General features: G+C 39.0%; 1 protein-coding gene and 2 long non-coding RNA genes across 3 annotated transcripts in view; 2 read left to right on the top strand and 1 right to left on the bottom strand.

Moving 5' to 3' along the window:
• Positions 1–5,736: 5,736 nt before the first annotated feature.
• Positions 5,737–6,499, top strand: LOC131316224 (uncharacterized). Its single transcript, XR_009197050.1, has 2 exons — positions 5,737–5,885; positions 6,086–6,499. It is a non-coding gene; the product is annotated as an uncharacterized LOC131316224 (long non-coding RNA).
• Positions 6,500–10,086: 3,587 nt separating this feature from the next.
• The window catches only part of LOC131316087 (probable LRR receptor-like serine/threonine-protein kinase At3g47570), a 124,929-nt gene continuing 118,984 nt past the window's right edge, over positions 10,087–16,031 (bottom strand). The window contains exon 3 of the mRNA XM_058345363.1: positions 10,087–11,216. Coding sequence (XP_058201346.1) covers positions 10,777–11,216 — 440 coding nt within the window. The 3' untranslated portion in view covers positions 10,087–10,776. The remainder of the gene's footprint in view (positions 11,217–16,031) is intronic.
• Positions 11,230–14,931, top strand: LOC131316211 (uncharacterized). Its single transcript, XR_009197041.1, has 2 exons — positions 11,230–11,840; positions 14,649–14,931. It is a non-coding gene; the product is annotated as an uncharacterized LOC131316211 (long non-coding RNA).

The raw sequence follows: 16,031 nt of genomic DNA, 5'->3' as shown, positions 1-16,031 counted from the left end.
TTAGAAAACTATATTACAATCTCACTCCACGTCAATCTTGGACTCAAAAAATTAAACCAATCTAGAGCATTCTCACACAAAGATGCTGGAAATACATGTAAAAGAGTCACTTCATCGCTAGCAAAAGCTTTCTCCAGGTCATGAACATGCGTAAAAGGATTTTTTGAGGCCAAACCATAAAATATAGGAAGTGACACTGAACAATCAAATTGGTTTGCATACCTCCATAGTACCTTGCAAAATGAGCCATTTTTTTTTCTTTTTAACAATAAAAAAATTAAAGAACTAAAAAGAAAACAAATAAAAAAAATAACTACCCGAATTCTTAACACAAGTTACCGTCCCCGGCAACGGTGCCAAAAATGCTTGACGATTTTCTAGTTTTAAATTAATGGGTTCCCTCAAGTATAGGGCAGAGACCGACGTAGCATAATATCCGATAAATCCGGAGTCGAATCCACAGAGACGGTGATGTGTACGTGCTGACTAAATACTCTGGTTGTTACTAATTAAAATGGGCTCTTAGGTAGCCACCCCTTGTAGTTTGATGCTGAGATTAACTAAAACTAAGAAATTGTTTAATTTTTCAAATAATTAAAAAGAAGGTACGGTCGTAGGGTTCATAGTACTTGCAACAAGTTCGGACTTCCCTGCTCAATTCAGTGTTCTTAAAAACATTCAACTTTAGAGAGAAAAAGATACCCCGAAAGATGCGAACCTTTATGGTCGCCGTATATCCATGCGCAGCGGAGATTGAGTTTTGGACCACCATTCCCCCGTTCACATGGGCTCCGATAATGCTCGGGTTCATCTGGGGAAGTATTTTTCCAATCTAAAATTATTTTTTTCATTGTTTGAAAATAGGAGTAGTGCCCGAACTGGCCACGGTATGCTAATCATCCCGCGACCCTACCTATACAACTACTACTACAAGAAAAATGAAAATTGGTGACGAAAAAGTAGCGACGAAATTTAATTTCATCACTAAATGAGTATATTTGGCGATGAAAAATTAAATTCGTCACTATTTTGACAACTTCCGTGATAAAATAATTTCGTCACCAATTATACCAATTTAGCGATGAAAAAAATATTTTCATCACCAAAGGTACCCATTTGGCGACGAAATACATTTTTCGTTGTCGAAAGCTTAAAAAATGTGACGAAATTATTTTTCGTCGCCAAAGATAATAATTTGGTGACAAAAAATAATTTCGTCACTATTTTAACGCTTTAAGCGACGAAAAATATATTTCGTTGTCGAATGGGTACTTTTCATGACGAAATTTATGAATTGTGCTTTGTCACTAAATGTATTTCGGACATAACTCTTTACTAAAAACTTCGATTGAGATAATTCAGATTGGGTTTGAACAATAACTCAATTGCCTACAACTTTCATGTTTATCAAAATTTTTAATTTTAATGTTTAAAGGTTCAAAATTACATTCGAAATATATTTTCATGTTAAAATGTTAAAACATCCAACTCCAAACCAATTGGCTAAGAGTGGAGAGGCTGCCCAAGTACATATACTTGTTTTGGTGGAGATATTTAACCGATGTGGGACAAATCCCAATACTCCCCCGCACGTGCGACCCCTGACTCGCACATGGAGAGGTCAACAAAGGATTCGGAACACATGAATCACAATGAAATAAAGTGCAACTATGGCACAAACAAAGGGGAAAAGCCTTCGAAATTCTAGCTCTGATACCATGTTAAATTTTAAGGTAATCGTAATAGGGAGAAAACCCATTAGGATTAATTTCATTCAACGTAATATATATATATATATATATATATATATATATATATATATATATATATATATACAAGCTGTATAATAATTGCACTACGGTCCTAGATACTTAAACTAATTACATGATAAGACACATAATTACACTAGATACAAATAGATCCATCATCTAACACTCCTCCTCAAGTTGGTGCAAAGATATCAATCAAGTCCAACTTGAACACAATAGGATGAAAACTCTTGCTACCCAGCCCTTTTGTGAATATATCAGCTAACTGATCTCCAGATCTCACAAACGGCATACGTACATATCAAACACTCGTTCAACTTTTTCTTGATGAAGTGTCCATCAATCTCTATGTGTTTCGTTCTGTCATGCTGAACGGAATTATGAGCAATGTTAATGGCAGCTTTATTGTCGCAGTAGAGTTTTATCGGAACACTATTAGCAAACCCCAAATCAAGTAACAAAGTTTGGAGTCACAAGAGCTCACAAACACCATTAGCCATAGCTCTATATTCGGCTTTTGCGCTAGACCTGGCAACTACCGATTGCTTCTTACTTCGTCAGGTAATCAGATTACCCCCAAGGAAAGTGCAATAGCCAGAAGTAGAGCGCCTATCATCCACAGAACCAGCCCAGTCAGCATCAGTGAATGCCTCCAATCGCAAATGGCCATGATTTGAGAACAAAATTCCTTTTCCTGAAGCTGATTTTAGATACCTCAAAATACGATAAACTGCATCTAGATGTGAAGTACGAGGATCATGCATAAACTGACTAACAACACCTACTGCATAAGTAATATCTGGTCGAGTGTGGGCCAAGTATATTAGTCGACCCACAAGTCGCTGATACCTCTCTTTATCAGTACGCTCCTCCACATCTCCACTAAGATGATGATTCGCCTCACTAGGAGAATCTGCAGGTCTACAGCCTAACATACCTGTTTCTTCCAAAAAATCAAGTATATACTGGCGTAGGAAAATAATGATACCTCTATCAGACCTCGCTACTTCCATTCCAAGGAAGTATCTCAATGATTCCAAGTCCTTAATCTCGATCTCTTGAGCTAGACGAGACTTAAGGTTATGAATCTCACTCACATCATTGCCTGTCATTATTATGTCATCAACATAAACAATAAGGATAGCAATCTTACCATTACTTTGCCGAATAAACATCGTATGATCTGCATGGCTCTACTTGTAACCAAAACTCAGCATAGCCTTAGAAAACCTGCCAAACCAGGCTCTAGGTGACTGCTTCAGCCCATAAGTGGAAGAGTCATAACTCGACAACTGCTTGGCAGGCACTCAATGGGTGTTTTAAAATTAAGGACACTAGATGGCATATGGTTGATAAGATATGTAGCAGTTAAAATAGCTTCTCCTCATAAGTATTTGGGAACATTCATAGTGAACAAAAGAGATCGAGCGACCTCAGCAAGATGGCGATTTTTACGCTCAGTGACTCCATTTTGTTGTGGAGTGTAAACGCAAGTCGTCTGAAAAATAATACCATTATCATCTAGATATGTCCGAAAAATCTTATCAATATACTCAGTCCCATTATCACTCCGAATAATTTTAATATGTGTATCAAATTGAGTGCACACCATCTTACGAAAAGATTTGAAACAGGAAAATACTTCATTTTTTGACTGGAGTAAGTACACCCATGTGGCACGAAAATAACAATCAATAAAAGTAACAAACCATCGATAGCCCTTTAAAGAAGTAACAGGAGAAGGACCCCAAACATCAGAATGGATAGCCATAAATGGAGAATCACTTCGTTTATTAATAGGTGCATAAAAAGAACGTTTATGTTTTCCAAACTCACGGGCTTCACAAAAAAACTGATCCCTAGGGCAATGTTTAACTAAAGTAGAAAATAGTTTCTCTAATATCCCAAAAGAGGGATAACCCAATCTACGGTGCCACCGATGTAACAAAGAAAGAGTGGAATTCATATCTGCCTGTAGAGCTTGTCCACATGATAAAGATGGCTGAGATGGATGAGGTGCATGCTTCAGATAATAGATACCACCATGTGCTTTACCACTGCCAATCACCTTCCCCGTTTCTAGTTCCTGAAAGATACAGTGAGTAGGAAAAAATGTCACAGAACAGTTTGCAGAATAGGTAAAACTACTAACTGAAAGAAGGTTAGTGGCAAAGTTTGGAATATGGAAGACTGAAGAGAGAGAGAGGTAGAGGGAGAATAGCGAACGGAACCTTTCCCTGAAATAGTAGAGAATGATCCATCGGCAATTCAAACCTTATCCTTAACAGAACAAGTGGAATAGGAATAAAAAACAGAAGAACAACCTATCATATGATCTGAAGCACCAGAATCGATAATCCAAAGAATACCAGAGCAGGCTGTAAATGCACTAGCTGAAATACCTGAATGAGCAAAATAGAATGCAGTAGGAGCTGCTGTGGAAGTAGGAGCTATAGTAGAGGAAAAATCAGCCTGAGCCATAAGACGCCTGAGAGTTTGCATCTCTCCCCGAGAGAAACTGCCAACAGAATCAGAAGGTGACTGAACTCCTGTATTAAACCCAGAATCAGACAAGGTAGCAAACTCTGAAATATGTGCCTGAGCCTGAGAACGCCCGGGACCACGATCTCGACTTCCACGTCCACTGCCTCACCCACAAAAAGGATGACAATGTAACTTCCAACAGAAATCCTTGGTATGTCCAGTGTTGTGGCAATAATCACACTGGAGTGACATACGGTCTATGGTCCCACTGGTAGTACTAGATTGAGACTTTCCACTGCCAGACACAAACTGTCCCTGCGGAATAGCAACCAATGCAGAATGATCAGAAGTAGGAGCTTGTAACATAGCACCCCTTCTACTCTCCTCCTGTTGAACAATGGCATAGGCCTCTCCCAAAGATGGAAACGGAACACGACCTAATACCTGCACTCTAATTGGATTATACTCCACATCAAAACCAGCAAGAAAGTCATACACGCTCTTTCTCTATTCTTTTTAACCAAGCACCAGCATCAACGGAACAAACTGCTAGAAACCCCTGATAATAATCAAATTCTTGCCAGGCCCCACTGAGATCAGCAAAATAAACAGCAACAGATCGATTGTGTTGATCCATAGTACGAAGTCGTTTTCGCAACTCAAAACACTGAGCATCATTGCCCTGTTGAGAATAAGTCTGTTTGGCAATAGTCCAAATCTGATATGGAGTGTTAAGAAGCAAGAAAGGACTACGAATATCAGCCTTCATAGAATTAAACAACCAAGTCATGGCTAAAGATCGACGAGACTTAAACGTCTTAAGTTCAACATCAGTAGTAGGCTCAGTAACAGGGCCTTCAATGAACTCAGACATCCCTTTAGCTTCAATAGCTAATGTAAAAGTACGAGACCAAAGTAAATAATTTGTGCCATCTAGTTTGATGGGACAAATATCTAGTGGAGAGTTATCCAGAGTCCCTACACAACTCAACTCATCCTTGCCACTAGCGGAAGCCTGTTTTTTCTCTTCTGACATCTTGAAAGCAGAACAATAATGCCAAATAAACAATAAACAATGTTCCCAACAATTTTAGGACTTCAAAAACAATTAATAAAGGTTCCAAAAAACCCTAGAACCTCAACAAAATCAACTGAATACCTTTGGATTTGACTGAAACAGTGTTGAAACTTCGTGAGAGAAGAAAAAAATAAATTTGATCGGCGAGAACAAATCTGATCGATGGCAACGGCAAGCCCCAACTGATCGAAGTACTGTTCATGCGAGCACTGTTCACTCGAAGTACTGTTCACGCAGCGACGAGAAGAACGTCGCAAAAATTGAATGATGCTTACTGTTCAAGTATCCAAAGATGGAGTGTGGGTGTAGTAACGTAGTTTGAGTGAGTAAAATGAGGTTGTGCAATTTCGTATTGGAGCAAGAGGGGATTGGGGATATGAGATATCCACATCGTGAAGGAAAGTCAGAATCTTAAGATACACAAAAGAAAAAAGAAAAAACAGAACCCTCAAAGTTATATTTTTTTGTTCTATTTAGACCTTCAGGATGTTCTTATTTCCTATTTCAGATTCGGAAATTCATACCTGCGGTGAAGAGAGTTTTAAAAATTAAGGGTACTCTCTCTCTTGACTACCAGGTGTTTGTATTAATGTCTTCTTTTGCTTTCACAACAACTTGTAGATTTTGAGTATGAGTTTTTATTGGTCTATTTTGTTTCTCACCACACCATGGTTTCAGCATACGTATTGCGCAGAATACCATAAACCCACACCCCATTTCTAATCCGACAGCCTCCTCTTCTTCTTCGTTGCAGACGCAAATATGCCGGCACTCGAATACTTGGAAGCCTAATGAATTAGGCAGTACCTGTGTCGTGATCGAGTGAGACGCAACCAATGGCTTCTGTGATGCAAAAAATCAAAGACATTGAGGATGAGGTATAATCTCCCGCCCTCTATGCGTGTGTGCGTAGTAATACCTATTTATTTAAACGTGCATATGTTATTTTACTATTTTTGTAAACTTCAAAACCATTGCTGCTTTGCAGTTAGCAAGATATTGAGCCACAGAGTGTTATTTTTGTTGCCTTTTTTTTTTGTCAAATCTTATTGGACACTAATTATGTTTTGGTTTTTTATGAGGAACCGATGAAACCGTGAATTCACCTTTATTGCTTTGTCAATCACAAGGCAAAAAAAAATTGCAAGACATTGAAACCAACAAGTACAACTGAGATGTGTATTTCTGCAGGGATTTTTTGATATTTATATTTTCCAATTGAGGTACCTATCTGATGAAGTGGCAGAGATCATTGAACTCTCTCAGTTGTTCACTATAAATGTGTTGGATTGTCATTTCTCGACAATTCACAGTTGGAATTTAAATTCACTGCATTGTTTTTGTAACAAAAATTTTTGGCTATACAATTATTTACAAAAAAATCGAAGGTAAGGACAAATGGCTTAACAAAGACAGACAACAACCACAAAAACCAAGGGAAAAGATAAGGCAACTGGTTCCAACAGAAAAGAGAAAACCTGGGTACGATGCTTATAACTTCCATGTTTTTTCCCTGCCACATTTTTTAAGCTAATTTGTGATCTAGGGATGTAAGTTGCTCACCAAATAGTATTTTATTGTGATTGAACTGCTATGATGCAAGCTGTTGTGAAAATGGAAGCTGGTTAAATACAATAGTTAGATAGTTAATACTCTTGGCCTGTAAAATATTGGCATGCTCTGTTTATGTGTATCTCAAAATAACTTGGCAAAAAAATCATATCAATTTCAAAGCAAATAACTTGGAAAATGTTATGTGTTTTAATTTCTACCTCTGAAGTATCGCGGCATCATTAACAACTAGAGGCTGTGGCACACGCGATGCGTGTGCAAGTTGGATTTTCACAACATTTGTGAAAATTTGATTAAACAATAAGTGAAAAGCATTTTTACAAAAACGTTGTGAAAATCCGACTTGCACACACATCGCGTGTGCCCCAGCCTCTAGTTAACTTTAAGGGGCACACTTACGCATCACGGTCCTGCTTCAGGAGAATTACGAATCAATTTCTCTCCCCCATAATAACTTTCAGCAGCAATTGGAAGATGGAAGTAGCAGATTTGAGAAGGAGAGAGGGAGGAGAGAGAGGAGTGGGGTGTGGGGAGCGGTTGAGAGAGAAAGACGTGGGGGTGTGGGGGAGTGGCGTTTGTGGGGACAGAGAGAGAGGGGGGGGGGGGGGGGGGGCGCGGAAGGTAGCGTGAGAGGGGGAGAAGGTAGCGTGGATGAGAAGGGTTTTTTTTTTAAAGAAAAAATAGGAAGTGAAGGAGTAATAACTGTTTTAGGTGGGTTTTTTGTGTGCTAAATGTCTAAAATATCCTCACAATTAACTGTTTTATTTTGTGTTTAAAAGGGCACTTATGGAAAGGAAAATACATGACAAAGGGAGGAGACACCAAAGGGTGCTCTCCCTTTATATATTAGAATAGATAGATAGAGAAAACCAATGGGGAATTGGTAGTTGTTTCCATGGTTTAGGTCTTGTTTGGCTTCTTCTTGAAAGCTTTTTTGTTAAGAAGACCCAAAAATTTACAACAAATAAACACCACATGTGAAAGTTCACCAGAGAACCTATGTTTACGTTATTGTTTTGTGAAGACTAGTGAACAAATTTACATTACGAAAAAATACTGTTGTGGCCTTTCGACACTGATGTCACCCTTTTGTAGTGGAGAAAGAAGAGGATCTATAATCAATTCAACGGGAAGATGATTCTGAGTTGGACCGACTGAAAAGCTTAATGAGTCAAGACTCGGATGAGTGCTACGACTTTAAATGTGAAAACCAAAGTTCACCATTGCCGTCTAAAAGGAGTCCATTCAAATGTAGTTATCCCCAATTCCTTATTGGACTAAGAAAACTTGAATTGCCTTGTTTTCTTCAACGTATAACACACACAAGGGAGAAAAAAGGGAACATGCTATCAGCTATGGTGTCTACCCTTATGGTGTCTCCGTTATGCCTCTTGTGGTTTCTATTATGCCACTTGTGATTTTAAGTTATGCCTGTTGATGTTCCATGTTATAAAAAAGACACGAGACATAACATGGAACTGCACATGGCATAATATAAAACCATAAGAGGCATAATGGAGACACCATAATGGTAGACACCAAACCATTTGCCAAGGAAAAAAGGTGGGAATCTATTCTATCTAATATTATAAAGAGAGCACCATTTGGTGTGACTTTTTTTTTGAAGCCGTGTCACAAAAGTGTATTTTGAAATTGCCCCCTTTATTGATCTTTTTCTTAATTCCTTAAGACCTGTTATATATGGATGGTTAAAGTTTGCCGGAGAAGTCTATTGAGATGTTTAGAGGTTTACAGACAGCGATTCCAATCGTTGTGAACGGTGGAGACACTAAGGATGTGCATTGGATATTTGATTAATTGTTACCAGAGGTGCATGTCGGATTTCAACAATTTGTTTTAAAGTTTGATCAAACAATAAGTGGAAAGCATTTGTGTAAATTTTGTCAAAATTCGACTTGCACCCGGCCTCTAGTCATTATTTAATGGGTTCGGTTGGTGCATCGATCCCCAGTGGTCTTCTAAAATAGTATGAGTTAAGATGTGCATTGGGAAGAAAAAGAACAAGTGAATCTATCAATGGCTTCATTTATGCGAAGGCAAATGAATGTTAAGAGAGTTACAACGGAGAATTTCAACAAGTGAGACTGTAAGGTTTTAATCTCATTCCTATAATGGATCTCGATATTAATATGTACCAAGAGAGCGTTTTGCTTCAACAAAATAGGTTATAGCTCCTGATCAACACCATAAAAAATGCAAAACCCGAGTTGTTGTGGGTTTGGATGGACTTAACTATCGTTCGGAGGGAAATAATTGAGGCTTTGGAAACAAAATTGCTAAAAAGCGTTGGACGACCGTGACTTCTGTCCAGACAGAGAACCCCAAAAGCGAGCAAACTTCAAAGGTGTTTGATCCGCGCTTGCAACTAAAAGAACTGGAGCCGAAATAACCCAAGTAAACCCACCAAATCACCAGAGAGAACTGGGGCCTAGTAATTTGCAAAATGCATGGCAAAAGTGTGTTGATACTGACGGATAATGCATCTAAAGTAGCCACAAAATTCTATGAGCATTTTCGCTCCTCTGCCACTCTGCCTTTGAAATCATGTATCGTGATCTTAAAATCTGCACAAATGCTGATGAGATTCCCCACAGGCAAGTAAATATAATGAATTTGCAAATCAGTACCTAATTTAACTTGTGCATAAAAATGAACCGAACCTGACAATTGAACATATGCAAAAATTCAAGTAACATATAAAAATGCCACTTCTACTTGACCAATGGCTTTTCGGTGCAGTAAAATCCTTGTGCTTGAGTATTTTCATAACGAATTCACATAGGCCACTCGGAAACTAGTTTGCCGTGTATCCAAAGCAATATTGAAATTTGCAGACGTGTAGGAGTATATGAACGGTTTCCTCTAACACCAAATTTTGATGGAAAGAAGTACAGAAACAAAAGAAAACCGTCAAACTTGACAGGGATTCATTTTTCACCTCCTCAAGTCCATTTCTGCATTCGCATAGAAGTAAGTAATGTACGCCTTGATCTTTTGCATAGGTTTTAGGGGTTGCTTCATTTTTTTTCTCCCATCTATGATCTGTTAGACATACCACATTTGCTGTATCACAGCTGTCTTAGTATCCTTCCCTCTGTTCCATAAACCAGCTAAAAAACACTGATTAGAGCAGTATAACAGATGCTGAATGGTCCGAGCAAATTGTGGATATCCATAGCCTAGTTAAACTAAAGAAGTAATAAGAGTTATGACAAGATCATCATAACAACCATAGCCTTATTAGAGTACATTTATTCGGGAAAGTTGCAAACTCAGACAAACTAAAAATGTTAAAGAAACAGAACCAGAAATTACAGCATAGTATAGTGCGATAAGTCTATGACAAACAGCAGAAGCAATTGAAGCCTCACATAGCTAATGCTCAAGAAGTGTCTTCAACGCAAACTACACCTCGGAAACCTAGGACAGGAAATAGTGATAATTAGATTCCACTAATGTTGGACGTAATGTGATAAAAGCGTAAAAAAGGACACACAGAGTTAAGAAGCTGTTGGACATTTGAAATTAGTTTTCTCTAGAGAAAATGTTGAATAAGTGACTCATGATGCAATGCAACCGAATAAACGAAGAAAAAGTTGAATGAACGACTGATAGAGCATTCCTTTCGTTTATAACCACAAATGTCAGCTGTCTTGAACATAATTCGACTCCTTCTGCTGCTAATTCTAGCATAGACAACAACTTCTTTTCAAACATAGTAAATTGTGACCACCTAGGTCAAGTAGAATAGTTGTGTTAGGCCTTGTGTATTTAAGCATCTACAGTGAAGAAATCTGATGTTTCATTGCAAAATGCATGATTTCTTAAGTGAGTAAGAAAGTGTTGACCTGCCTACTTATTGATCACTGTGGAATTCTTAGATCTTCGACCTCCATGTGCTCCATTTCCAAGAAGAATGTTCTTGATCTTATGCAAATCAATGAGAACCTCATTGATGTCCGGTCGATCTGTTGCTCGTTCCTCTGAACATGCGATTCCAACTTGAAGTAGTGAAATCAAGCACTCATGAATTTTGTGACTGTTGAGAGAGCTCTGATTCTGAACGCCACTGATACTTGTGCTTGCCTCGCCAATTTGTCCTTGCGGAATCAATGTTGGGTCGAAAATGCTCTCCACTGATTCGGGTGGAGCCATCTTAGCAAATTTGTGGAGTGTCAGACTATCGGTAAACATGCCATCTGTAGGTCTCTTCCCGGTGAACATCTCCAACAAAAGTATGCCATAGCTATACACATCGCCAGATGTTGAGGCCTCATTTCCCATGCCGTACTCTACAGTATGTGAACCGTAAATTATTAAATAAATTCATGAATACTGTAGAGTCTCTTGTTTTTATTTATTCATTTTTCTTTTAGTGAATTACTTATTATGTGATTATGTGCGCTTATAATTAATAGTGTTATTAGTCACATTTTTTTTTAGGAATGCATATACACATATGTAGACATTCACTTTGACAGTGTTCAAATTCTTAGGCCTTTGACCGAGTCCGTTGGGATCTATATATGTTGTATAGTGGGTGGTGTTAGAAACTTTTGGGACTAATTATTTATTTAATGGTTAGTTTTGGGGGTCTTTGTGTGAGGACTTATAGCCTGGAGGTAGTAAAATAGCATCTTGACACTTGAGGGAGAAATAGTGTAATTGCTACACTTACACCCATTTAACACCGGGGATCAACATTTCTTCGTTGATTCCCTTTTTTTTTTTTTGGTCTTTTCCTTTTCCCGTCTCTCTCTTCTCCCTCTCGAATGTTCTTCTCTCTCCCATCTCCACACCTTCTCTCTACAATTAAGGGACCAAACGGCATTCCCGTGCAAAACTGATCCCGAATTCGTAATCCTCACGGTAAGAGCTTCAATTTCGGGCAAAATTGGGTTTTTGTCTCCATTGAGGTAGGATTCTTGCTAATAGCATAGATATGGAAATATATAGTGTAATTGTGCCCCTAATCTGCGAATGTTGCATATACGTGCGTATTGTTGGTTGGTAGATGTAACGTTTTCATGGCTATGGCTATTTGTTTCATGACATAGCTGGTGTATTTGTGGAACTTCTCTTGATTAGTTAAAGAGAGTAACTGTAATAGAAATTATACTTTGTTATTATCTCATGCCTACAATGTGTTCGGTTATAATGCAAAGGAGAAGATTGAAATTCTTTTATGAAAATGTGTTATCCTGTGATGATAGGAATGCATTTGCGCTCTCATTTACAGGATATAAAAGTACAGTGATTTTATTCATAGTTTTATTTATGTGCAGCTGGATCGATATACTTGAAAATCCTTGGGGATATTATTGGATTTTGATAGCTTCATTTCAACTTTGGTTGAGTTTCTTTGATTGGAGTGTAAGGGTCGTGAGTTTGAGTGAAATTGTTTGACAGTTTTAGGTTTGTAAGAGCATCCGCAATGCGATAATCAAAAGTGAATAATCAAAACTTGGCACATCAAATTTTGATTATCCATTTAGAAGTTGTTAAAGTTAGTAATGTCAAGTTCCACATTGTTTATTTTTTGCCCATAATCAAAATTGAGTTGGCAAAAATTCAAATCTAAAGGTTAATTTTTTTCTTCTCAATCTAATGGTCTATATTGAATGGCATTCTAGTAAAATATGTAATTGAAAGTGGAGAGCATTTGTTAAAATTTATAAAGTGATCAATATTATTAAATGTACAACCACATGCCAACGTAGAGAGTAAGTTTCACCTACCAATAAAGCATTTGCTTTATGGAGGGTGAGTTTCACTTTCTCATGATGGTTGTACTTAATTAAAAAGATGTGGGATCTAATAAATTTGATTATTGGTAAAATGTTGTGTGGTGTAGGTGGCCTTTTCCTTTGGGTTAGAAGTCGGAAAATGAGACGCGAGTTTGGAATGCGACTTAGAATGATTTCCGGAAAGTGGGTCGGCTTATAACTTTTGTTGTATTGGGGGTTGATTCAACAAGCTTCAATTTGGTTTGACTTCGGCCCTTATTTGGGAACTAAGGTTTTCTGTGTTGGAGTAATTGAAAATAAAGAGGGGTTTTATTTTATTTGTTTTATTGTTTGGTATTGGAATTACTCACCTACATGATGGAGATCCTTCTCACACCTGAAATACTTGCAGTTACCTCAAAGGTATTAAAACTCCTGCTCTTATATATATTTTTGTTGGAAAGAGGATTTTGAAGCTCTATTTAAACTATGGATTTTTAAAAATGGGCAAGTTATAAATGGGTTGGGTCTTTAATGGGTCATTGACCCATTTAGACCCATTAATTATGAGTTCAATTACCCATACCCAACCCGACCCATTTATTTAAAATCAAACCCGACTCGCCCATTAACCCAATTACTCACCACCACCACAACGCCGCTGCCACCACGCCACCCTCACCGCCGCCACCGCCACCACGGCCGCCGCCGCCGCCACCACCACCCCCACCACCACGCTGCCGCTGCCACCACGGCCACCGCCGCCGCCACCACCACCGCGCTACCACCACCACCACGGCCACCACCACCACGGCCACCACCACCACCACGGCCACCCTGTCACAAGAGGAAGAGTCTCTAGCAACATTCCGAGTCCATTAATCCTCAGACCCTGTGGCGCAGTAAATAATATCGGCTGTTGCCTAATTATATTCAGTGCTACCCAATATTCTCCTTCCGTTTCACTCCTCTTAATTTTGTTCGGATTTCCAGGAAGGTTGATTAGAATCTCAGCGGTGTTAGCTTTAACCCCTGTGAGCCAAAACTTTTGAATTCTCTTACCGACGTACTCTGAAACCAGGACGAAAGAGCTATCGAAGCTCACAGCCGGGCCACCTGCCCCTGCTAGCCCTCTTAGCAACACGATAACTTGTTTAGTCACTGGGTCATATTTTAGCAACCTTCCAGTTGAGTCAGGTTTAAAACCCGGTTGTGTTGCATTCCTGCGTGTATTCATGTCTGTACGTTAATTTGTATGTTTTTCTTTATTGGCCACAGAGGAAGGAAATCTCATTAATCATAGAAGATCAATTTATGAAATCCGCGTAGTAGGAAAACAAATGCATGAGAGTGTTCCTTTGCTTGGTCCAGGCGGTGGCATTGTGGTGGGGGTGGTGAGGGTGGCGTGGTAGTGCCGGCGGTGTCGTGGTGGTGGTGGCGGCGGTAGTGGTGGCGGCACGGTGGTGGTGGTGGTGGTCGTGGCGGCGGTGGTGGTCGTGGCGTGGCGATGGTGGTGTGGTAGGGGTGGTGGCGGTGGCGGTGGGTTTGGTAACGGAGACGGCGGTGGCCGCAGCGGTGGTGGTGGCGTGGTGGTGGGGGTGGTGAGGGTGGCGTAGTGGTGGCGGCGGCGGTGGTGGGTGTGGTAGGGGGTGGGCTGCATTCATTGGGAATCTGGTAAATGATGAAAAATTTTCATGGGTTACTTTCATGCCCATTGGGTCATTTTAGTTGACCCAATTAATGCCCAATTAAGACCCAACTAATAATGGGTTAGTTGGGTTTGGACCCATTCTTACCCAACTAATAAATGGGTTGGGTTGGGTCTATTTTTTAATTGATGGGTCTGGGTTTGTTAATGGGTCTAGGTTCAATTTGCCACCCCTAGTTTAAAGGAATGTACGTATGTGTGGTGCAATTTACTTGCATTTTCTTATCTGCACTATTAGCATGATTCCTATTGAGTTTCGACTCATGTTGTGTAAACTAAACATTTTTCAGGTGGAAATGACTACCCGAAGGCTTGAGAGAGCTTCATGGTCTTCTACATGGGAATGTTCATCTCAATTATGTAAAGCTTTTTAGGCAGGGACTAGAATTTCTTTTTGTATATTGTAAAGTTTGTAAGCCTAGTTAATAAAGCTAATTGGGACCCGTACTTATTCTGGCATGTAATTAGCCACCATAAACCTTTATTTCCGCACTGGTGATGTAAAAAGTATGTTGGGGTTGGTGGATGGAAAATTTTGCAAAACTATGATGATATTGAACATCTTTAGACTCTCTTTCTTAGATTCTTATTGGTATAATTTCTAACCATGTAATTGAAATGTTTATTTTTATTTTAAACTATTGTTCGTAAATTTTGGGGTGCGACAAAGAAGCTTGGTTAAAAATATATCAGAGCATGGTAATGCGCCTTGTGCAGACAATAATATATAGTGATACAACATTTGCTTCTTGTGGTTACACATTGAATCGAGGTGTACAACTTAAACAATATGATCATAAGAAATTAACGGATTGAAGGCATATTGGAAATTGCCCCTTTGAGAGCCAAATGATATGGTAAGGAGAAAAACAAGGAAAAAACAACCAACTTTATTAAAGTGATTGATGAACCAGAGTAAAACCAAATGACTATCGGCCCTAAAGAGTGTTGGCAGAGGTTTTGCATAGGAAAAATGAAAAGTCTCAAGAGGTATATTTACCTGGAGAACATTGCTCGGCTTCAAATCACAATGAACTATTGGTTCCGAGCAATGATAATGAAGATAATCAAGAGCAGAAGCAATGTCGATTGCAATATGAAGCCTTTCTAACAGGTTTAAACTCCTTGGCTCCTCACGCACGTCATCTTCATTTCCATTTGGATGCAACCACTTGTGTAGGCTCCCATTGACCATGAACTCATAAACCAGAGCTTTGAAATCATTACCTTGATAGTCAATACTTGAACATGCTGTAAGAATCCTTACAAGATTTCGATGTTTGATACTCTTCATGGCTTTACACTCGGCAATGAAACTCTTTGAGGCGCCACAAAATTGAAGGTTTAGAACCTTCACTGCAACAACTTTTCCACTTTGATCAAGAAGTCCTTTATAAACTGAACCAAAACTACCCACTCCAATTAAGTTGGATAGGGAGAACCCATCAGTAGCTCGAAGCAGACTTTGGTAGGACAATTGCAGGAATGAGTTTCCTAAAATTCGGAATGGGGGTAATTTTGTTGCCTTCCTAGACCAACAAAGATAAAGAACACCCAGCATCACAAGTAGTCCTAGAAGCCCAACTGATATAGACAGTATTAATTTCCCAATTAAAGTGAATTCTTTCCTTCTAGAGTTGCAACTGCATAGCTGCAATTCAGCTATGCCCCCA

The sequence above is a fragment of the Rhododendron vialii genome, chromosome 1a, assembly GCF_030253575.1.
Source record: "Rhododendron vialii isolate Sample 1 chromosome 1a, ASM3025357v1".
Lineage (NCBI taxonomy): Eukaryota > Viridiplantae > Streptophyta > Magnoliopsida > Ericales > Ericaceae > Rhododendron > Rhododendron vialii.
The sequence above is the reverse complement of the archived record's forward strand: the minus strand, read 5'-3'. Positions and strand labels throughout refer to the sequence as shown.